Here is a 25,130-nt window from a genome sequence, read left to right on the forward strand (position 1 = left end):
GGGAATTCATATAGATCAACAAGCCATTTTAGGGTAAACTTCAAATGTGCCCCCCAAACTATTAGAATAGTATCGTTCTCATCCTCAGGCAATTTCTTATATCAATATTATCACTAAATAGTAAATAGTAATTCTAATGTGTAGGAGAAAGTTATTATCCTTATTGTATAATTTCTGAGCGAAGTTTTTTTTACAAAGCTTGAAGGATGAGATTGATATAAGAAATTATTTAGGGTTAAATTGTTACTAGCTACATAGTTGGGGGTTATTATTAAGCTTTGGCCAGCAATATCATTCACTCTTGTCAGAAGCAGAGTTCTTTGGAATTCTTTCTTCGTTCTTGAGGCCAGCAAGCACACTCCAAAGACAAACCAGAACCTACCTAAAAACTTCACTTAAAAGAGAACCACAAGACCCTACAAGATAATGCAAGAATCTTTAGCTGAACCAGAACCAGGGGATGAAGTAGTGAAACTCAAGCTCTTCCTCAGTTATGGCACTCTCTAAGCTTCCTCTCTCCACTATCTTCTTCTTGTTGTGCACTTCGCTTTTTACAATATCACAAGGTAATTGACAGAAACCGCACTTGTTTATCCACTTTTTCAAGAAACTAAGAACAACCCTTTTGTGGTTCTGATGTTTTTGTGTCAAATTTGCAGCTTTATCATCGAAAATAGCAGTGGCGCAAATCAAGGACCAACAAGATAATGAGCCGTTTGTGGGAATCAACATAGGAGTAGATGTGTCCAATCTAATGTCAGCAACAGAGCTTGTTTCGCTTCTACAATTTCAAAAGGTTACACATATCAGGCTTTATGATGCCGACCCTGACATGCTCAAGGCCTTGGCTAAAACCAAGATCCGGGTCATTATTAGTGTCCCAAATAATCAGCTTCTTGCTATTGGCTCCTCTAATGCAACAGCAGCTTCTTGGATTGGTAAAAATGTTGTTGCTTATTATCCACAAACTGTAATTTCTGCAATTGCTGTTGGTGATGAAGTTTTGACTACTGTACCCTCTTCAGCCCCTTTGCTTGTGCCAGCTATTGAGTCTCTTTATAGTGCTTTAGTGGCTGCAAACTTGCATAATCTGATCAAGATTTCAACTCCACATTCTGCTTCAATAATTCTTGATCCATTTCCACCTTCCCAGGCTTTTTTTAATCAGAGTTGGAGCTCCGTTATGCAACCTTTGCTTCAGTTTTTATCAAAAACTGGCTCTCCTTTGATGATGAATCTTTATCCTTACTATGTGTTTATGCAAAATAAAGGAGTGGTGCCGCTTGAAAATTCTTTGTTTAAGCCCTTGACGCCGTCTAAAGAAATGGTTGATCCTAATACTTTGTTGCATTACACTAATGTTCTTGATGCTATGGTTGATGCTGCTTATTATTCGATGAAGAATTTTAATTTTACTGATGTTGCGGTTCTTGTTACTGAGAGTGGTTGGCCTTCAAAGGGTGATTCGAAGGAGCCTTATGCTACAATAGACAACGCAGATACTTATAATTCTAATATGATTAAGCATGTTCTTGATCGAAGCGGGACTCCTTTGCACCCGGAAATCACTTCTAGTGTGTACTTATATGAGTTGTTCAATGAGGACTTGAGGTCACCACCGGTATCAGAAGCAAATTGGGGATTGTTTTATGCAAATGCGACGCCAGTTTATTTGCTTCATGTATCTGGAAGTGGGACTTTTTTGGCTAATGATACCACCAACCAAACATATTGTATTGTTATGGATGGTGTTGATTCAAAGACATTGCAAGCAGCATTGGATTGGGCATGTGGACCAGGACAGGCTAATTGCAGTGAGATTCAGCCAGGGGAGAATTGCTACCAGCCTAATAATGTGAAGAACCATGCCTCTTATGCATTTGATAGTTATTACCAGAAGGAAGGAAGGGCTGCTGGGTCCTGTGATTTCAAGGGTGTAGCCATGATCACCACTACTGATCCAAGTAAGTGTTTTATGCTCCTCTTCGCCTTAAACAATCACAGGTCTTTTATTTTGCATTAGATTTTAACAGAATACAGGGTATGATCTTGAATTTTCTGTCAATAGTGAGTCATTGAACTGTTGTTCTATATTCAAAATAGAATGTGTGGGTACTGCTTAGACAAACAATGTGGCCTAGTTCAAAGCCAGAGCATTTACACGAGGGAGAAGGGAATGCTGTTAATTCAAATAGTATATGTGCAGTCATTTATTAAGTGCCTTAGGGTAATTGAGTGGTCAAAAAGGTCACCTTAAGCTCAAGTATTTATGATTAAAAGTTCAAAAAGTGCTAATTGCCTGATGCCACACCACTGAAGGAAAGTAAATAGTAGCACCCGCGCCCTCCAATGATAATACTGATGGCAACTAATGAGAACAAATATGACTCCAAGGATAGATGCTGTGTGATTCCAGCCTGACAGAGTCACATGGGTTCTTGAGTGATTGGAGTGTGGAAAGGGCATGGAATAACATTTTGTGCTGAAGCAGCCAAGTCAAAAACAATTTATGATTTCAACTTGGAAACTATACCAAGTGAGCCCCATAGAGTCAGGACAATAACAAAATCTCAAGGCCATGTATAACAAGATTGCTTTTGAAAATAATTCATTTTTCTTTCATAAATTCTTGCGAAATGAGTCCTGTTTGTGGTATTTTTTTCACCTGTTGGTTTTGAGTGACAGGTTATTTTCTCCAAATCTAAGATCCATTTTTCTTCCTTGTTGGTAAATGTTGGCAGGTCATGGAAGCTGTATATTTCCTGGAAGGTAACAAACTCTTCCCTTTTACATGGTGGCCTAACTGTTTCACCAGTATATCACACTTTAGTTCCTTTTCTGCATCTTTGCATTCCCTTTATGGTTGTCAAGAGATGGAAAATGCAAAAAGCGAAAAGCAAAACCATTACTTAATTAGAACACCTTGCAGCAATGCCTTACCGATCATCTAACTTTGGATGCAGCAAGAAAATAACGAATAAGACGAGGACGGTAGTGAATACAACCACGCCAAGCAATGCAGCAGGTGGTTCAAGATTAATCAGCTTCAGAAGCAGTAGAATTAGTGCAATGGACAAGGCATTGCAAGCTTTCTTGACTATAATTTTCTCTATTTTGTTACACATTCCTTTTGTGGTGTCTTGAGGTGTAAAAGAAAACAATTTTTTGTAACCTAATAGTGTTTGATTCGTTGATGCTGATTGACTCTTGCTGTGCTAGGCTGTGTTTAGTCCAAGAATCGTTCAAGCAAAGACTCACTTGAGTTGACGGATCAGGTAGGATCCTCTTCGTGAGAGGAGTAAAGTAATGACAATTTTTTGTGGGCTCTTCTATGTAATCAATAAAGGGAGCTAAAAAGTTGATTAGTACAGTATAATTTCTTTAAGCAAGAGAATACAACAGCAAACATGGAGGCCTAAAGAGAGGGCTTGTTTGGGGCCATGATTGTGAGCAAGAGAATGAGGGGATCTTCAAGAGATATTCCTTGTTTTGAAAATTTAAGCCATTCTTGTCATAAACAGCAACGAAGGATGCTACGCAGAGGATTCTTGAAAATTTACCTCAACACACCAGCCAGATTGCTGGCCCCATCATGTGAATCCAAGATGCCCAAATGACACAAGAGCAAGAGCCTAAAGCACATCATCAGCTCATGAATGCCTTGCGGGTCCCACCTAAGCCCCTTTGTCCCATAGGTCCCACTTGTGTCGTGTGATTTTTTAGCGGTTCCTCCAATGTTTTTGTCCACAGAGTTGGACTTTGTTCCAAACTCGAAAGTGCTAACAACTTTCAAAACTTGTAAAAATGCAATTTGTTGCACAAAATCAGATTAAATGAGCTTTTATTAATTTAAAATAATATCTTTTTAATTTTATTTTTTAAAAAAAATTATTTTGAGAAAAAAAAAGAATTTTGATCGGACAATAAGTTAACATGTTAGATAAATTAGGTCATCATTCAATAAAAATTCAGTTTAAATTAAGTTTGACCAAGTTTAATAATTATAAAAAAATAATCAATTCCGGATTAACCCAATAAATACTTTAAAGATTTTGTATGTAACTTTTCATATTAAGATGATATTTTTTTGTTAATTAAATTATCTATCCATGTCATCCCCAATATCAATTTATGGATTGTCCAGAATCTACTGATTTAGATAGCTCCGATAGGTGGCTGAGTTATTCAAGTTGTGAAGAATTTCTAACCTTCAAAATGGCTGCAGTAATTTTTAGTTTTGTGGTGCAATTGTGTATGAAATGTAGCAAATGATCATCACCATTAGAAAGCATGATCGTCAAACTGAAATAAGTTAAACATGAGAGTCAAACTGAAATGATTCTAGTTCTTCCCGCTGCTTTGAATTTGCTGGAGATGCAGGAGCTTCTAGCCGTAAATAATCATATAAAATTCCACAAAGTGCATCTCCACCTCTGGCCTGTACTAGAAACATGGAGTTATCTCCATTTAATAATAAAGATGAGGGAATATCAATGCTAAATAGCCGATATAATCCATGAATTCCATGCCGACAAACTGCATTCTCTGCTCCCAAATTCATCACTTGGAAGACCATGTGTTCTTTATCCATATCATTGAGATACACCTGCAAGAATGCTGGAGTTAACATTTTCGAAAATATTTAAGTGTTTTGTGTTTTTTTTTTTTTCCAGTTAACTTCGCAATCTTCACCTGGAGGTCAGAACGGTTTGCTGAGGCGATGGCCAATCTCAGCTTGTAAATCCCATTTTTTATTGAGTTGAGAAGAAATTTAATTGTCCATGTTGATGGAATATACTTATCTGCTACCCTTCTGTCAATGAAGAAACATCATAAAATGCTATTTACTATAAGCTGCAGAGTTTGAAGAGTGGATGTCATTAGTTTTAGAGGTGCAATTGTGAGTTGAACAATGGCCACCAAACCACCATGAAAAAGCATTTTCTTTTATGGTTTATAGAGATAAAAAGAGTCAAGCCTTGTGTCTATTTGTAAAATCTACACTGAATCATGCTGCTGTCAGGAATCATGATTTGAGGTACAATGTTGAAAAGAAGACTCATTCTTCAAGAACTACCATAACATGACTGTGATGATAGGTTTAATAAGAGAAGGAAAAAAACCTGTCTACATGAGCGAAGAACCAATTTTTTTTTGGATCACTGATGCCTATTGTGAAAGTCTGGTCATATTCAGGATGCACATCTGTGTATCTGTCCCACAATCCATATTGCCTGAACCTGATTTTTAGGAGAAAGGATATTGAAAAAGATAAGGTCAGCACAATTCCAAAATGCAAGACCATTTTCAATGTATGTTGACAGATTATCATGACCATAGGGCTTTCTCAGAGATTTGGATCATCAGGTTGAGATAAACGAACTGCTTACTTTTCAGGGCTGTTGACAAATAGCTTGTTCACATACATGGGATTGGCATCAGGAACATAGAAACCGATAGCTGTACGATCAGGGAAGCCAATTTCCCATATTGTTGGCCCGTCTCTGAGGGGAACATATGTCAAATTTCCAAGTTGTGTTTCTGATCCTGAGGAATTTAGTTATCATAAAACAAGAAAATTGTGCCATCAGGAATTGAGATGCTTTCTTCATATGAGATTTTCTTGTGGTTTAAGTTCTATAATCGACGAATACGAGTCAAATGAGACTACCTTCAGATATGGTAACAAGTGCATTGTCTAGGAAGTCACCGATGAAACCAGGAACCCAGCCATGGAATCCATACACCCCAGGAATAACATTCTTGATGGTGAAATTTCCATTTGAATCTGTTTGAACCCAGAATTGATAGTCCTACACGCACATCAATTTGTTCATTTTTCCAGTCTTGAAAGTACTAGAAACTAATGAAATGTGAATCTAAGAAAATAAATTAGAGCTAACCTTGCTTTCTGTTTGCCAGGCTCCTTGAGCTCTTGCAGTTGATAGACCAACATATGCATTTTTAGCTGGTATCAGAGACTCGGAAACAAACCTGAGCTTGCATTTTCACGATGATATTAATTGAAGTTCATCCTTTCTGTCTAAAATAAGCTATGCATGCAGCAAATTACCGTACTACTTCATCGAAATTGTAGTCATCATCGTAAAATCCTTACTTTGTTCTGAATGCAAAAACATGCTTCATAAATGGTAGTACACAGCCTCAGTCTCATGTAAATTTACCTTTCTTGGACAAAGAGTCTTGCTGTAGCAGAACCGCGTTCTTTAGCATTAAGGTAGTAAGGCGATGACACAAATTCATATGGCCATGTTGCCTCCTCAAGCAGCCTCTAGAAATGAAAAGAAGATAATAAGCAGATCCTTCAATATGCTTTTGCTATAGAATAGCTACTAAAATTCCACAAGAGGTACAGGGATATTAATCTATTAATTATTGTTTAGGATGAGTTGGATTGGTGGTTAATAAAATCCAACCATATGTCGAGTTGTGCACCTGTTTTTTAGCATCAATCCATAAATTGTACGCATCTGAAACATTCGAGGTTGAATTAAGGTACACAAAGAAGGGGCCAAAAACCTTCCTCCATGCCTCACCCTCTTGAAATTGAGCTACTATATCATCTCCGATATAGTGAGTTCCATGAAACATCTGTTGCAGCAAAAGTCCATCAGATTTAAGTTAGCTGTTCAGCAATTGCCAGGTTTGATCTACTTTTCTTGCACATTTTGGCTTCCAAGATGGAAATTATTAATCATTGGGAACTCTCCCACTAACATTCATTACATTGTTTAGCAAATCTGCATGGTTGTGTAAATATGAGATGTGTTAAGCTGTGATTTCAGAAGGAGAACATACAGCTAGGCAAGTTGGACCAGTATGCACAGTAAGATTTTGCTTAGTAGGACCACCATTTCGAAATTCATGACTAGGGAAGATGACCCAGAATCCAATAACGGGGCCAGAACCAATCCATCCATGGACTCCACCATCTTTATTGTCCATTGAATACTGGTACTTGTCATCAACCTGCATTTTATCACACATTTTGGCAGCTTGATATCAACATAATATCTTGCTGGTGAAGGAACGAATAGTCATTCGATCCTAGGGTGTCCTACTTACCTCTCCTTTAAGATCAGGATTAATGGGATTCACCAAAAGAACAGACTCAGGCACAATTAGCTGCTTTCCTCTACCTGGAAGTAGATCTTCAGGCATCGGCATTACCCTTTGCTTTTCATCACTGATTGCCATGTAATGAAACCTATTCCAATTTCATAAGAGAGCAAATCAATGCAACAAATACGAAACAATAATTTCAGATTAAAGCCAACAAACATGCACAAAAAATAGGCATTAGCCAGTGAAAAGCATAGAGAACATAGTTTACTTATCGCGTCGTAACTTAAAGACCATCCTTGTCTGAACAAGATCAAAAGCAGGAGATCCTGCAGGACGCTCGTAGATTGCATAGCAGTGGAATCCTGAAACACCACTATTCAATATGTATCTAAAGAATCAAAAAGAAAATTATATTAAAATCAATCCAAGTTCAAGAAAATTAATCTTGAAAGATAAAAAAGAATGCTTAGATGGATAAAAATACCTTATGTCAATACTGAGAGGCAGTTTGGTGCCTTTATTTGAAGGATCATAAGTACTCCTAAATGAAATCTCTAACTTGTCATTACTATTATAAATCACACTATATTCAGCTCCATTTACCCTGAAATATACAAGGTGATAAGGATTTTGAATCATTTCAGAGAAAGTATAACAAGAAAATATCATAGCTATTGTTAATTTCCAAGTGATGGTCATACGATTGATATCTGTCCTTTCCTCCTGGCAAGTTCCAGTTCATGTCCCAATATCTGCAAATCATATACTGACAATGTTAAATCTTTAGTTGACTTATCAAGTTATGTTCAAGATTACTGAAACGAGGACTAGTAGCGCTACTTTATGTTCTTCACCTGTGCAAGGCTATTAAAAAATGAATTGAAGTGTGAATAATAATGGGAAATATTTTGAAGGCTACCCTCTATTAGATTCATTTGATTGAAGATCAAGAATGTTATCCATTCCTCCATACTTAATTCCTGTTAAATACCCTTGAGGTTTCAATATTGTGAGCCTCACCAAATCATTGTCTAGCATGACCTGCACCAAATTAAACACCAAATCAGAGAAAGATGAAGGTGAGTTAAGATTTGTGTAACAGTATACTTACGTATGGACCTTGGTTGATCAACCTCACGTTCCCCTTTCCCATTATCCTTTTACTTTCTTTTTGTGACGATCCTTGCTTCTTACGAGTTAGACTGATAATAAACCTAGCTTTGATGATTAATTAAAGTATTAGATTCGTTATTTACTATGATAATTAGTGTATTTCACAATAAAATCAATGTTTATGCTCCTCTATGTCTTGTTAGATTGTCTATGTCTTGAACTATGCAAACTAAGGCTACCCTTGTTATTATCAGCAAGTTGATTGTTCTTTATCTTGAAGTGCAATATTAGCTGTATGCTGTTGCTTGACTTCAAGATACATTGTAATATTAGATAGGAACGCCATGCAGTTGTTTCTTGCTTGTTGCAGGGACCGATTGAAGAGAGGATAGGCTGCCTGCTGGCTACTGCCACACATTTTGTTACATCTAAAGACATGCCCGACGCGGCATGCCAGCATTGACAAGGAAGCAAAGGTTATCAGCCTCATCCGATGCCATCCTCATTGTTGTCGAATTGAGATTTGTTATTTTTTCTTTTGCGCGGAAAATGCCGCAATTTAACCCTCTCTGTGTGTTTGTGTCAACTCGAGAAATGAATCTTAAAAAATAAAACCATCAAATTTACTCTCGACATGAGATGTGTATAGATAAGTTTAAATTTAAGAGAAAAAATTGTATGAGTCAAACAAGAAATCTAACAAAAAAAAAATTATAATTTTTTATCGGGTCATTATTAGATTAAAAAGTGAAATATTCAATCAAAGTGTTCTATAAGCCATGTTTCCTATAAACTTGGTTCCTTAGTTCTAGCTGAGATAGATTCATGTCCAAATTAATTAGGTATAAATTAAATATATTTTGGAAACAAATGTGATTCAAAGAATAAAAAATTCAGGGATTCGTCTCTGTAGACCAATTCGCCTAGAAACGTACCACAGGATGTGAAGCCTAATAGCCCATCCTAGAGCCCATCTTGACCACAGGTGCAAGTCATGGAAACCGAACCCGGGCAACAGATATAGCCCATCCTGGAGCATAAGGGAAGTAATTGCTGTTTCATATTTTATCTTATGGTAGGATTTTTGGATACTCAAGCACCGTCTGGCAACACGGTAAAAATATATATATATTTTTGTGTGTTTTTATTGGCAAAATATAGATACCATTCCGTGTTACCAAATATATATTTATTTTATAGTTTGATTAGAAATGTAATAGAGGTTAATTTTTAAAATGGTTTTTATTTATAGATTAAAAAATAATGATTTATTTAATTTATTTTTAATATCAACATATAAAAAAATTAATTTCAAACTATATAAAAAAAAGGTTATACCGAAAAGCTAAATACACCACCTTAGTCTAACACTGTCTTTCTTTCTTTTGATGGCTACTACTCCTTGAAACACCAAGATTTGATCAGCAGCTTTGATAATGATGGTACTGTTGATAAAGAAAAGAAGCTTGATTATTTGTCATAGTCAGTCAGCTTATTTATAATAAATAATTGTCACAATCATTAACATTCAATAAAACATGGAATCCAAGATCGAAGGGATAACCTCAAGGGATGGGATGGCCAAGGACTTAGAATTCTTTTCTCTATCATCGCTATCAAGGGATATTGGGATCTATATATGACAAACATTTCTTCAGCTCCTTTGTGAAAATGAAAGGGAACTTTTTTAATATTTTTTCCAAATTAGCATTGCTCTTTCCCCAACTCTCATGAATATATATTGGCTCTATGACTAGCTAGGTCAATAAAAACTTAAGCTCAGCAATTCCTCTTCCATTTAAACAAGAATTCATAATAATAAATTCATGTAACAATTTGACACCGAGGAATACTAATCATGTTTATTAGGAGATTAAATATTTTTATTTTTGGCTACCTGGTTAATCCCTTCAATATATCAACTTAATTCTTCCAAAAAAATATATATTATATAGGGCTCAATTTTACAAGAACAAAATTTAAGCCTGTTTGGTATTTCTTAGGAGATGAATTGTCTGTTTTTTTATTATTATTCTTTTAAGGAAAATTATTAGCATGGAGGGTAAAATTTACCCTCCAAGCAATATTATTATTTTCTCGAGATACAAACCAAATTAATTAAGTTCTTTATTGTTTCTCATGATCATTGTTAAGTTATTTTTTTCTTTTTTATTAATATTTAATCCTTTAATCTATAAATAAATCAATCATCCTTAAAAATCACCAACTTTTACAGTCTTAAAAATTAGTGCTATAATAATAACTCACTTCATCTCATTTTTTTTTTAAAAAAATAATGTAAAAACCCCACCAAATTGTTATTTCCTTTGAAAAGATGAGACTGAAAGAAAGGTTTGGCACAAAATCTAGACAAGATTTCTCCAAAATCTTTTTCTATTTTATCATTAATTATGCTTACGATATCATAAAACACTAGTCCATGCTTGTGGCAAATCCATCCAAAGAATATTTCCCAATTTGAAACCGTCTTCTGAATTATCCAACCTCTTGTCAGCTTAGTCACATCCCAACATTCATAATTTGTTTCGCCATTTGTGTAACAATGAAAAACAAAAAAAAAAACCATTAATTTATGCTTCCCATCATGCCCTCTCTCCACCTCGAGAGAGAAAAAAAATCCCACCATCAATGGTGAAGTTTAAAACCCTATATCAAGCTACTATTCTATAAATTAATTCTTGGTATGTTTCCTTGAGTTCATGCAAGGCTTAGGTCATGTGCCCATGTTCTTTCACTTTCAAACGTCTGGGTTTTCTAGCTTTGTTTTGTTGTGAAATTTCTGGCTGTAACGTTTGGTTTAGGTTATTGGGCGTGGGAATTTGCTCTGGGAATGGTTGCTTGCATGTTTAGTTTGCTATTTTGAGAGGGTTACCTTTTGTTTTATTTGAACGAATATTAAGAAATGATCTCATCAAGAATATTTTTGATTTGCAACTGTACAACCTGCAGCAATAAGAGTGGGAGCTGAGAATAGAGGAGAAAGGGAAGGCGGTAAAAAAAGTCAAGATTTTCAATTAATTACCTTTTGGATACAAGTGTTTTCTCAACTTTTTTTTCACACGATGATCATGGAGGCATTCCTTGAACAAAATTATTAACCCAAGTCTCTGAAATTCCTTGCCCAGTTTTTCCTTTCTGTAATCGAAACCCCAGGATGACTAAAATGGCCTAATTAGAAAAAAGCTGCACATAGTGACAAAATTATGCAAATAGTCTCCCTGGTATTTATTCTCTTTTGTATTGCATAGACCAGGCCACTTTTCTCTATCTTTCTTTTTGATGAATCCCAGAGACAATGAAGAGAATTGAAGTAGAGAGCTCTCCAAATAAAGGGTCTCCATCATCTTCTCTTGACACGGGTGATCATGAGAACCACTGAGAGACGATCAGTTGGAGTTAATTTTCAAGAAATAGGCTTGAGATCATCAGCCATAGTTAGGCCTTACGTTCGATCAAAAATGCCTAGGCTTCGCTGGACACCTGATCTTCATCACTGCTTTGTGCATGCAGTTGAAAGGCTCGGTGGAGAGGATCGTAAGTTAGCTCTTAGATTTTGTATATACAAGCACTTCACTTTATTTTTTTTTAATTTATGAATATAATCTTTAGTTTTTACATGTTTTTTTTTTTATTATTATGGGGGTTTTGTATAATATTAATCATCATAGGGGCAACTCCAAAGATGGTTCTGCAAATCATGGATGTGGAGGACCTTACCATATCTCACGTAAAGAGCCACCTTCAGGTTGGTTACGATCAAATTAATTTGCTTAGTTTTTTTTTTTTTTTTAAAAAAAAAACTTTGTTATAACTCTTAATTAAGAGCTTTTAGTAAAAGCTTCGGTATGTTTGTGGCCAGATGTACAGGAGCATGAAGCATGAGTGGATGATCCAAGGTACATAATAAATGTATTAACTATATATTAATGGATCATATTTATGCTTATTTATTCTTTGTAGAGGAGAAAAATTCAAAGGAAATGGCAGTGTTTATCAATGGTATTAATGAGTTTATGTGAAGCTAATGAATCATCTTAATTATTTTTCCTAGTTCTGAGAATAATTATATGTACTTTATATATGTCAGAATGTTATCATCTAAGAGAAGAATTACATTAAAGCTGCAAACAGTACGTGATCGACGTTATTCAGTTCCATGCCCAAACACACACTACGTTATTCAGTTCACACACACACCCACTGAAAATAAAGTATTTATTTATTGGAGAAATTAGAATCTTGATTGAGTTGAATAGAGTAGTTGATGATCAATTAGATTTTTATTGCTATTCACTAATAAAAAATTAATTTTAATAAGTTTCTTTAACAATATTATATTATTTATGTGCATTCCTAAATAAAATTCAACAAACTTAAATGTACTCAAATATCTTTTTGTAAGGACATGTCCTAAGCAACTTATATTATATAACCCGCAGTAAAATTATAATTAAACCTAATAATTTTAGGTTTATCTCTAATGTTTTTAAATTGAAAAAACTATCCAAGTTTAAAACAACTATCTTGAAAAAAACTGATTAAATTCTAATATTTATAGGCTGAACAAAATAATGAGCTGACAAAAATAATTTTTTATTGACTAAAGAATTATGAATACAAACCAAGCTCAAAATAAATCAGCAAAAAATAATCTATTATAGCTCAAAAACTTATTTTATAATAAATTCAAATTCAACATGAATCCCAAGAACAATTGGGTGTCTTTTGAGTCTAAAGTTTATCTTCTCACATTTCCACTATATAAAAAGATTTTTTAAAAAATAAAAAAATCTTGTTTTTTTTCTAAGTGGAATAAAGTTTTAAAAAGCTTTTGGGTTTCTCAAAATATATCGATAAAAAAATCATTAAATATTTATTTATCTATAATTTATTTAAATTATGCTAATATTTCATGTTAAAAAGTATATATTAAAGAATAAATTTTAACAAAATTTTAACTTTAAAATTGAGTGGATTTTACTTTTAATTTGAACACAAATGCATTCATTAAAATATCGAATTTTCACAACATGATTTCCTTGGCGCAGAAGCTGCTATGGAAGCAAAGAAGAATGGTAAGGAGCCTAGGATGCATCATTCAAATTATCTCTCACATACAATGTGCTGCCAGCAGAAACGTTTAAATGGCAAGGGACTGATCAATAACAAGGCACTTCTCTATCAAGGTTGTGGAGTTGTTCATAATCCTGCTAATGGGCTTGCCCTAAAAAATGCTAGCTTGACATCTCAAAGGTTCGTCAATTTCAATCTTTTTCTCCACAACGTAGTTCTAATAATTATATCAATTAATAATGGTAGTACATTTATTTACAGTCAGGGATCCGAGAATCATGAACACAAAAATTAGATTAATTTGAAGTATGAAATAATAGTAGTAGTCAAAATTCTGACTCATGAGATGTGTTATTCTCTTGCTTTTCTACTCATTACATCTTTTTCTCTGCTATCATGTTGTTTTGTAATGATTTTTTCCTTTTGGTCAGACTTATTGAGAATCAAATAACCATATATATATATATATGAGTACTGTTTGGGGTATATTTGCAGGAGACAGAAGAAAGGGCAGTGGATTGGAAAGGGAGTGAAAGAACCATTCTTACATGAAGAAATAGCAAGCGAGGAGTGCGAACAGAAACCTGATAATTACATTATCTTCACTGATCTACTCAAGAGCTGCGTTAGAAAAGTAATCTCCCAACTCCTTGTCAAGTATTTATTAATATTTTGTGATATGTTCCAAGCCCTCTCCTAAGAAACTCAATATACATATTGAAATTAATTTCGTAGTACTGAATACGTGCAGTTTATGCTATTTGATATTTCAGGAGACGAATGACCAAGATAAGATGTCAGCAGGAGCCACAGGTTGCAAGAAAAGCCATCAGAGTTTAGAAGAATTAACTGAGATTGCACAGAGAATAGATGGTGACAGAACGTCTTCATCCCTAAACTCAAATGTTTCCAAGCCCCTTTTGAAGCTTAGCAAAGCAAAGAATAGTTCAGATGTTTCTCTTGAGCTCACTCTTGCTTAATGTAAGCACATTATGAAGCGCTAATCAACATTTTGGAACCTCTTGAGAAGTCTCTCGACCTGATCATTTTTGTAAGTCCCAGCAGGAACTTGAGGAAATTAATCACCCCAACTTTGTAATTCAAATAGAGTTCTGAGAAGTTAGTATATTTGCTAATTTGTGAACAAAAAGAAGGCTGGGGACCTAAAATGTCAAGTCTCTGCTTTTGAATGTTCTTCAATGCCAAGTGCTGACGAGCAAATAGCCTGGATGATTAAGTGTTTCTTCTTCTTCTTTTTTTCCAAATATTAATTACAAGTATGATGGCCATCCCTCTTTAGATTGAATCTCGAGAATTAACTAATAAGATATATGATTTGATAATGTTTTTAAGATATTTTAATTTAGTATGTTAGTATTGATAAACTGTTAAAACAATTTAATTAACACAAAAATAAATATAAACATGAAAAAAAAAGATTAGAATTCTCCTCGATTGATTTAACAAAAATAAATATATTATTTAACAAAAACATCAAATTAATTATGTTTTATTATGTTATATTTTTTTCTTATAGTTCTAAAATAATTAAGAAAATATTAAAATTTATATATTATCTTTTCAAATAAAAAACATTTTAAAAAATACTTTCAATCATATTATTAAATACATACGTAAATTTCCAGATGTATATGCAATAAATTGAGCAGACAATAAATGGAAAAAGTCAAGAGGTCTTAAATATTTTGTCATGTTATAGAACCGTGGAAAGGAATTATAACTTTTCCTGTGCCACACCCAAATTGTCGGCAGTAAAATATTGAACCTATTTATCGGCGATTTATTGCAAATGGGTCATTTTTTGTTCATATATATAACCACCTCATTCCCTGTTACCGAAAAAGATTCTACTGATTAAAAAAAAAACTACTTGGCAATTCTCAAATTAGCCAGCTGGTCATTCCAGTTTTATTTCATTAAAAGTTATGCCTGCTAGCTGGTCCTGTGCATTAATTAATTAATTAATTAATATTGCTCATCTTTCATTTTATATATATATGGATAATATATTCTTGAAGATTTGCTGATAACTTAACATAAATTCTATGTTAAGATGATTCTCTTACGTTATATTGGAGTTATAAGATAATATATTCATGCAAGTTTCACGTAAAAGCTTCAAAATCAATCGACGAAGTTAAATTGTTTTAGCTCATGGGGCATGATCATTCCTTCCGGATGCATGTAAATGATTTCTTCTGATATTATTATCTTCAAAATGATACTTCAGGGAATGTTTTTATTAAGCAAATTTCTGGAGAATGCATCAATACGAACGAACATGATATGTGATCAATGCATGTGGTCCTGTGGAAATATGTTTTTCTACAACTTTGGTTCGTCTTTCTTCTTGGTTACAAGCTAACAAAAAGCTAGGTTAATCAATCAAGGATTGATATGGAGGGGTGGCATAGTGTGGGGGCAGTTTTTCACTGAAGGCAGATGGCTCTATTAACTTTATAAGCACGGCGTGTAGATGATTGGATGTGTAGAATTTGCAACATTAATTCTCAACTACACCCTTAATTTCATCAACTAACATCTCGAAGTTCTACTTCTATATAAATTCTCTACTGGTTTGGTCATTGCATAAGAAAACATCGTCTCAAGCTAGTCAAGGTGTTTCTCCTAATGATGGCTACAAGGCTTATTTTGTCTTTGCTTTTTGCACTTGTTCTTGTCACAGATGCTAGGAAGCTAGCAATGAGCAAGATGGGTGCACTTCATGGGGAAAAGACATCCAACTCTGATTATCTCCCTGGTTATGACTTTGGATCTGGATCTGGTTTTGGTGGTGGAGCTGGTTTTGGTGGTGGAGCTGGAAAGGGAAGGCTTGGTGGTGGGGGAGGGGGCGGGGGGAGGGGGCGGGGGAGGAGGGGGAGGAGGAGGGGGAGGTGGTGGAGGTGGTAAAAAAGGTGGAGGGTCTGGCTTCGGCTTTGGAAGTGGATTTGGGTCTGGAGGTGGAGGTGGAGGTGGAGGTGGAGGTGGAGGTGGCGGGGGCGGTGGGGGCGGTGATTCTCAAGGTGGTGGGAAAGGTGGTGGTTACGGTGGTGGGTTTGGAGGTGGGTTTGGAGGTGCACGGCCTTGACTAGCACTCAAATATTATCATCTTCTGTGTGTGCTGCTTATTGACGGGGTCTTGTACGTAGGTTATGGTTTTAATAATAATATGCTAGGGAATGAGCAAAATCTCTCCATCTTAAATAAGGTGATTTCTATTGGGATTTCTTTATCCTACATGATTGATCCTTGAAACCATTGCTTTCCAATGAAATCACTTCAAATGTTGTGGGAATCATCATTTGTGTTTTAATTTATGTTATATTTGTCATTGTATTTTTTTATTTTCATCGATTATCCATATATGCCGGTCGGTTGATCCCATCTTAGATTACTCTTTATTATATTTTAAATTCTTAATCCATCCATTTTAAAATGCATTTTAAATTTATTAATATATATTATTTTTAGATCTAATTATTAAATTTTGACTTCATTAATATTATCCATAATGTTTTTTCATTAATTTTTTATCAAATAATTCACTTCTTAACATTTTTTATACTATTCACATATCAATATTCTAAAATTATGATACTTTAACATTTTTTCTTTAACCCTTTCGCACTGGACCAAATACAACCTTAATATAAATAACCTGGCTAAAAATAGAATAACATTTCATGTGTCACCTTATTAAAATAGAACTTTGAATTTATTATATAATATAAGTTCAAGAAAAAGTTATCACGAGTGAAATGAATTTTTTAATAAAAATATATAAATATAATTTTTCATTCAATTGTTAAATTGGATTATATATTTTATTAGTTAGATCAATTTTAATCATTATTTAGGGTATGTTTGCGAATGCAGTGCAAACCATGTTCCCTCAAATTAAAAAAAATTATTTTTTATTAAAAATTATTTTTATATATATTTTTAAATCGTTTTGATATCCTGATATCAAAAATAATTTTTAAAAAATAAAAATAAAATATTATTTTAATGCATTTCTACATAAAAAACACTTTGAACTGCAACCGTTATCACAATCTCAAACACACCCTAATTAAAAAAACCTCACATGAAAATTAATTTAATTAATCATCAATCATTTACTATATATCCATGATACAGTTAAATGTTTGTACAAGTCTTAATTAAAATAAGTCCCAAGAATTTGTACGATGACATGGTGGCAAAGCAGACTGAAACCCAACTTCTAGATTTGCCATTAACTTATGGAACCATGTTCTTACATTTGGCTTTGCACTATCGTGATCAAAAGCAATGCATTCATGACTTTTGTTTTCAACTTTCATTTTTCTAAATTTACCAGTTTAATTGTATAGGATCTTCATCCTAGATGGATACTGCCTAGCATCATTCCATCATGAACTTAATTTGTAGTGAATTTATTTGAAATTTACGTACAAGCTTGGTGAAAAGTGCAAATTATGCAATGGATATTGCTTCCTCTGAGAGAGTTGGCGTCACAAAAAACGAATACTATCATGCCACCATGAGTTGTGAAAACAATATTGCTTCTAGCTTCGCGCTGAGGGTCTTGGCCTGGTGGTGGGAGGGGCTTGTCTCCTTCCACTGCTCCTGGGTTCGAGTCCTCATGCGCACGTCTGTCATCCCCGCGGTGCCTTACATACCCACTGGGTTTGCAGGGTGTTCAGTGGGCCGTGGGATTAGTCGTGGTGCGCGCAAGCTGGCCCGGACACCCACGTAAATCAAAAAAAAAATATATTGCTTCTAGCTTCTTCTTTTTTTTAAAAAAAAAAAAAAAAAACTAACACAAGGTTGCTTAAAGAAATGGAACATTTATTGAGGAGATGAATTGTAGCAGATGCCTGCAGGATACATGAAAGCAATGAACATTTTATAACCATTAAGACCATTGCTATAAAAAATTATATTAAACCTTTCTTCATCTGCAAACCCGTCAATAATTAAATAATTTAAATTACTGATAAAAATATAGCTTAAACATTTACAAAATATTTTATTAGCATTTATCAATTTTTTAGTAATAATTAACATTTTATATCCATTAAAACCGTTGTTGTAAAAAATTATAATAATCCTACTGCTTTTAATTAGAAAATCTATTGGTAATTTAAATGCCGATAAAAATATAGTTTAAATTCCAATAAAATATTTTTTTAGTGTTTATCAATTTTATAGAGTTTTAAGTTGAAGCTAACCATTTTTATTTTTATTATTATTATTATTATTATTATTATTATTATTATTATTATTATTATTATATATATATATATAGGTGATTATGATTTTGTATGATACAATAAATCAAGGAAAGTCGAGATGTATATAGGCTGGGGTTTTTTCACTAAACATATCTCATAATATTTAGTTCATCTTAAAATTATTCATTTCAAAATTTTCATAAAATACATATCATTACATCAAATGTGTCTTTTACAATAATATTTTCTTATCCACATATTACCAATCTGAATACAATAAGTTCATCTTAATAAAAAAAATGAAAATATTTAGGCATTATTAATTTAAATATTATAGTAAAATAGTTATTTTTTTCTCAATAAACACTTTATTCGATCATAGGCCCAATTCATCCCAGCCCATCCCAGCCCATAATAATACCACACCAGCTTCAAACCCCCATCTCTCCTTAGACCCAAGAAGCTAAATTAGATATAACTATTGAGTCAAATTTAATTTCTGAATTTTAATTTCTTTGATTTAAGTAATTGGAACTATTTTTTATTAAAAGAAATAGGCCTCTTCGTCTAGGTTTTTTTTTTTTTTTTTTTTTCTCTCTCGGTTAATGTTTTTTCAAATCATGTGTTTTCACAATATATGTCTTGTTTTTAGAAGATCACATGTGATAAAAAAAACTATTAAAATATCTATTTTTAATTAAAAAATAGTTTGAGTTACTCAAATAAAAAAATTAAAATTCAAGAGCTAAGTTCATGATTGTTCAAACTTATGATTTAGTTTGTGTTATATAGAAATGATTTTCAATTGAAAATACATTAAAATTATATATTTTATTTATTTATTATATCAATACATCATATTTATCTAAAAACAGGTAAAAAATATTAATTTAATATTTTTTCAAGAGAAAAGTAGTTTGAGTATATTCTAAAAAACAGGTTTAACTGCAAAATCAAATACACCATTAATCGACTCAAAACACACATCGAGTGAGTCAACATGACTCACCCAGAACCGGCCATGGTAGACACAGTAAAATACAAGCCGGAACGCATGTTGGGCGAGCTAGATGAACTAGCTAGAACGATAAATGTTGTACACCTAGAAATTCAGTTCTTTGTCAGTGACCCTCTTGGACCCTTATGGCCTGGATCAATGCACAAGGGACTGGCTTCACTGGCTCTGTTATTGTAGCTAGTATCAACATCTTCATGCTGCACTTCCACTATCTTATTTGAATGCATCGGTTGAAAGCATCGGAAATGGCTAATGCAGTTTACTGGCGTGCAAGGAAGTCAGAAAACGACTCTGCTGCTAGCTGCGATAATTCAAATGCATGCTTGTTCCTTCCTGTTTCAAAATTTTTCCTCCTCGCGTATTCTGTATTCAGTTGGATTGAAGGAGAACGAGGAACGAAGGTGTAGAATGGCAAGTACAGACTTGTAAAATAAAATTGGGTTACTGGGAGTAGCACACTTGTTGAATGTTAATTGGTTGCGCTACTGGGAGTTGCGTAACCAGTTAATGTATTATATTTCCCCAATTGTGCTACCTTGCAAGAAAGTTTTTCCACGTGCTATTTTGAGTACGGACCAAGGCAGAGTAACTGCATGTACATAATCTGCAGGTTCTTACTCCCTGATCTTTTAGCAGGGTCCCTGATAAAGCATGGGAGCTCTGTAATGCACACAGCTCCAGTCCACAACTTTTTTCTACTCGAAAATTTGCCAGACACCGTAAGAATGGCATCATTCAAACTTTCTAGCCCGTGTTTATAAAACTTCTTGATGTCATTGACCATACAACCTCACAGATATCAGACAGCAGATGAAAACCACCTTGGAATCGCCTAAAATAAACCTCATAGTGCTGAAATTCCATACCCTTGTTTATAATGAACATTTGGAAACAACAATTATCTCCACAGAACCATAAAGTGGTGGAATTCACACTGGACAAGAAGAACCATGGTGTGATTGCTAGCCAAATTATTTTCAGGTGTTGATTAACAATCACTTGAAACAATATTTGAATATTTCTGGCTGAATCCTTGCAAATTTACATGCCATCGATTATACATCAAACATGCTATGACTCTTTTATTATTATATGGGCATTTCTGCTTAAAAATCATTAAGAAATTGCTAAAATGTAAAGCTGCACTAACATATAATGAGTAACTGGAACCGGAAGCTTCATCTAGATCAAGGGAAAAGAAGAATCTCTGCACTGAAGCTCTTGTATTAGACTCTTGGCCATTGTGGACTTACTACCTGCACAAGCCAAATCAATGTTCCAAATGGTATAATGAGAAAACAATAGCAAAATACAACATATTCAAGGACGTGATTTCTCTGAACCCAACACTCCATGCTCCCACTTACAAAGCATTCCTTCAACCAATCATCGGTATTTTAACAAAGAGATTAGGCAACGCATCATTACTTGGAATGAATTTGGGGTAGTAATTCTCAAGAAATGTAACTTTGACAGACTAATAACTAAGACATGACTTACAAAAAAATTCATGACTTAAGGTCTATATGTTTCTCCAGGAAGTGAAATTTGTCAAAAACAGGCAGCAGGTTCTGTATGGTGTTCATCAAGAAGGTTTTGTATTAGATCTCTGTTCATTAACTGAAAAATGAAGGCAAAGTATGCTAACCTCAAGTGTGCTGAAAACAAGTCGCATTCGGCTGGCAACAACTGATGGCTCCTCAGCACGTCCTGAAACTGCCATTTGTTCTAGCTGAAGCGTCTTAACTGGAAGCCTTTGGCAAAAAAGAAAGAGAAGGTTGAGTCCAGTCATGCAAAAAAGAAAGAGAAGGTTGAGTCCAGTCATGCAATCTTAAATGCAATTGTTTTTTTAGATGTAGAAATGAAGTGCCAGGTGAAGTAAAGAAGGCATGTCCTTTCCAAACACATGAAACTGAGAAATGACCAGGACTCCAATGTTGAGAGCAAACAATTTGAAACAATAGTGAAAGAAAATTATGTAACTGAAATTGGAAAATTTTGCGGTGAGGTCTTACTCATTCCACACAAACAACCAATAGGGAAACCTCTATATGGGTTAAACCAACAAAAAAAACTAGTTATAACCCAAATTTTACTGGTACTTTGATTGGACTGTCAAGGAAGCACACCAACCATGTAACAAGTTCATGTAAGCTTGATATCAATGAGTCTTAGACAAAATACTAGCAAAACAGATGTGATCAAAGCAGCTCACCATGCCATTCCTCTCATGTAGTAAGCATTTGCTATGATCGCACAAAACCCTTTCCACTGAAGCCGTATGTCATCTGACACTGGAGGCGTAGATGACCATCGAACTATAGTTGGTTGTGGTGTACACAAGATTGTGATAAATATAATGCTCAACCACAGAATACACTCATCAACCTGCAGTTTGAAAAAAGAAATTGTGATGCCACAAGTTAGCCCATCATCCATTTCCTTATAACTTGTAATCCTAGTAATAGATTTATCTGATCAACAGTAAAACTATCATTGCAAATCACAATACTCATAGAAATGCAGGTTGCAAAAAGTTTTGTTGGGAACATAAAGATCGTAAACAAAAAATGCAAATAATTCTTCTGGCATCCATTGGTATCTCATAACAACAGAAAGATAGGGCGTGGATTCCTTTTATTAGCAGTCTGTCTTCTTCCTTACAGTATCTATTATAAATTCAAACAAATGCTGCAACATAAAGACAGCAACAATAAAAACCGCCATATATAATATTGACAGTGCATGTCAAGGATCCTTACTGTGGTGAGAGAAGCATTAACTAAAAAATAGTTCAAAGCCTATAATATCCCAGCTAGAAAGAAAGATGCAACACTGAGGCGTATTAGATTTCATGGTGTTGATTCATCCTTAATTTTAAGTATATATTGTCATACATTGAACAGGCCAACAAGGCAGGATTAACTTACCTCCTCAGCAAATATCTTGGACTTCACACTGGTGCTCCCACCATAATTCTGCAATGCTTCGATTTCATCACCAGATTCTCTAATAGCAGTAAGTTCCTTACGTAATCCTTCTTCAGTGCAGCCAACAGCATATGCATTCACTCCAGCACTGATAAATTCCTGACAGGCAGCATCACTCAAACATGTAATTTGGGAATGACAGCAAAAGGAGACCCACATAATGATGGATAAAGATTAAATTGCTGAATATACTTTTAAGTTGTCACCTCCTCCACGGTCAATAACATTCCTGTATCGCCTAAACAAACTGATTGCTATGTTTCGAGAAGAACGATACTCATCATCAGGTGAATTAGAATCATGTGATCGGCACTGTAGCATGTAATGTAACCATTACTGAACGCCCAATCAAACTCAAATCAAAAGAAATCTTCAACCCTGAAGCTTCACTGATACTTACCAGCCACCTATTTGAAGCCAGTCGCTGTAATACATGATGGGTTCTGAATTGGCTGCACCCCTTCCAAGAAATTGTGGAATCATTCGCTACATTACTGCAAGGACCACATACAATTCTAGGAGAAAAGGCAGTCCTCAAAGTATTGACATAAGTAATCTTGCAAAAAGAAGCATCATGATGCGTGTTAACACCCAGATATGCGCTGCACTTGCTAATAATTCCTGATGGATAGATGGTTCCCATGGCTAAACCATCATAAATTCATTACCTTCAAAACAGAAGACAAACACTCATATTGTTTAAGAAGACAACGAAATTCAGATATAATCATAATCCTTGCTTAGATGATATTAAATCAACACTTAGTCTTTGTGTCCCAAAATTGGTTTCAGGATACTATTTAGCTGAAACACACTGAAAACAATACTATCTCACCCCCCCCCCCCCCCCCCCCTACAAACAAAAAGTCTGGTAAAAACATTCAAGTTTTAGCCCTGTTGTTGAAGTTTGAGTTCTCATTTAGACAAAAGAAGCTTCTAATTGATTTCCATAATCCTCTGTGCTTCATCAACTATAAGAAAATTGAAGCTATAGACTTCATGCTTATGCTTAGTAGTTTTTCATTAGCTAATAACTATAAACAAATTCTCATTATGAACATTCATAACCTACAAACACATCAAGTGCCACTTCCATATCACTTTCCTTCTCTAGTACCCTCATGTTTCTAGGCAACCAACCAGAAGTTTAGCAAACAAAAACATGGGTTTCAGTTCCAATAAGATTACAACCATAAAAATCAAGCAAACAAAGACATGGGTTTCAGTTCCAATAAGATTACAACCATAAAAATCAAGCAAACAAAGACATGGGTTTTTCTTCTCTAAGGATTATGGCCATAAAAATCCAATCTTTGAACTCCAACGCCATTAAAACACAACAAACTTTAAAAATAAAAATAAAGAAGCAACATATCAAAAGAAATGAACTTTACCTTATCTAGATTCAGATAAGCTCATTAGCAGCAATATAGCAAAGAGGGTAACGATGCAATCGACAATTTGATGAAAACTCAAGTGTGGACAGTTGGTTGGTTAATAAAGAGTGAAAGAAAGAAAGAATCTCTTTGAATGATATGGGGAAGTACTTAAGCCACCAATTTATTGAATGGCTATGACAGATTCCAATGATAGCTTGATTCCACCATAATTTTTTTCTGGTTATTGTTGTTAAAATCGCTATATTGGTGACTGTGACTTTGAAAGCTTTGTCCTTTGCTGGGATTTTGCGTGGCAAAGATCGATATTTAAGAACCCGTTTTCTTTTTCTTTATTTTTTAATAATTTTAATATTAAAAATAAATTTAAAAAAATAAAAAAATATATTATTTTAATATATTTTTAAATAAAAACTATTTTAAAAAAAAGTGATGCTAACAAATTACAAATGAAAACCTACATCATTACTCCTACAATCATATAACAAAATCATACTCAAATTAGTACTAATAATTATATCAACTTAAATGATGGATTTTTTTCATTATTAAATAATAAATAATTTAAATATTTAAATAAATATATATAACTCGATGAATATAAATTTATTATCATATAAATAATAAATAAAATATAAACTATATCCGTAAATATTCATCAAATAAACTAGTTCTAAAGTATATATCCTACATGGTAAAGCCTCAAAATTGATATTATCCCATATGATCACAAACCGCGTCTAATGCAACATAATTTGTAGAAACTCTCATTCTAGTTTTTCGATGTACAGAACAGGTTGGCTACTAACAAAATCAAGACATTCATCTAATTTCTTGATGTGGAAAACTTGCCTAATTACCCTTGTGATTTTACATCCTAGTTCATGAACACTCTTAGATGTTTTTGCAAATAATACCGAAGGGTTACATATCTATATATATTGATTGGTTAATATTTAGTTTTAGTTCATCTAGTTTCCACAGTAGTTCAATTGCTAGCAAACATGGAAGCTAGAGCTTTAAGAATGTCAATAACTCCTAACAATAATTTTCCTTGTAAGCTTGTAACCATCCTACTACCACCTTGCAATCAATAATTTAAAAGTGATAAGTTAATCAAAATATACTGGTACAAATATTGTGGCAGCTGCAATAATAAAAGACTTGCAGGAAAAATTTACAAAAGCACAAT

At 34.0% G+C, this 25,130-nt stretch overlaps 4 protein-coding genes and 1 pseudogene across 5 annotated transcripts; 3 read left to right on the plus strand and 2 right to left on the minus strand.

The window, feature by feature from the left end:
• Positions 1–300: 300 nt before the first annotated feature.
• On the plus strand, positions 301–3,370 carry LOC18111222 (glucan endo-1,3-beta-glucosidase 1). The gene is made up of 4 exons (XM_006389532.3): positions 301–566; positions 660–1,964; positions 2,742–2,769; positions 2,964–3,370. Exons 1-4 carry the CDS (start codon positions 494–496, stop codon positions 3,142–3,144), a joined length of 1,587 nt encoding a protein of 528 aa, XP_006389594.2. The 5' UTR covers positions 301–493; the 3' UTR covers positions 3,145–3,370.
• A 942-nt stretch (positions 3,371–4,312) lies between these two features.
• Positions 4,313–8,239, minus strand: LOC18111221 (rhamnogalacturonate lyase B). The gene is made up of 15 exons (XM_052445379.1): positions 8,198–8,239; positions 8,006–8,127; positions 7,788–7,838; positions 7,571–7,690; positions 7,355–7,474; positions 7,087–7,228; positions 6,820–6,990; positions 6,457–6,612; positions 6,186–6,292; positions 5,904–5,994; positions 5,672–5,813; positions 5,391–5,547; positions 5,124–5,240; positions 4,693–4,813; positions 4,313–4,606 (listed from the first exon to the last, which is right to left on the minus strand). The coding sequence occupies exons 1-15, from the start codon at positions 8,237–8,239 to the stop codon at positions 4,313–4,315; spliced, it is 1,953 nt and encodes a 650-aa protein (XP_052301339.1).
• A 3,276-nt stretch (positions 8,240–11,515) lies between these two features.
• LOC18111219 (uncharacterized) lies at positions 11,516–14,273 on the plus strand (annotated as a pseudogene).
• A 1,675-nt stretch (positions 14,274–15,948) lies between these two features.
• On the plus strand, positions 15,949–16,402 carry LOC18111217 (glycine-rich protein 5). The gene is made up of 2 exons (XM_052445380.1): positions 15,949–16,145; positions 16,258–16,402. The coding sequence occupies exons 1-2, from the start codon at positions 15,949–15,951 to the stop codon at positions 16,400–16,402; spliced, it is 342 nt and encodes a 113-aa protein (XP_052301340.1).
• Positions 16,403–20,486: 4,084 nt separating this feature from the next.
• Positions 20,487–24,222, minus strand: LOC18111216 (uncharacterized). Of its 2 annotated transcripts, XM_006389527.3 has the most exons (7): positions 23,936–24,222; positions 22,942–23,209; positions 22,734–22,853; positions 22,482–22,640; positions 21,767–21,939; positions 21,200–21,305; positions 20,487–20,807 (listed from the first exon to the last, which is right to left on the minus strand). In XM_006389527.3, exons 2-7 carry the CDS (start codon positions 23,182–23,184, stop codon positions 20,778–20,780), a joined length of 831 nt encoding a protein of 276 aa, XP_006389589.1. In that variant the 5' UTR covers positions 23,185–23,209; positions 23,936–24,222; the 3' UTR covers positions 20,487–20,777. The 2 variants fall into 2 exon arrangements, with proteins under 2 accessions (XP_006389589.1, XP_024467561.1); XM_024611793.2 differs by lacking the exon at positions 23,936–24,222 and having other exon boundaries at positions 22,748–22,853; positions 22,942–23,091.
• Positions 24,223–25,130: the final 908 nt, after the last annotated feature.

This window comes from Populus trichocarpa, chromosome 11, assembly GCF_000002775.5.
Source record: "Populus trichocarpa isolate Nisqually-1 chromosome 11, P.trichocarpa_v4.1, whole genome shotgun sequence".
NCBI lineage: Eukaryota > Viridiplantae > Streptophyta > Magnoliopsida > Malpighiales > Salicaceae > Populus > Populus trichocarpa.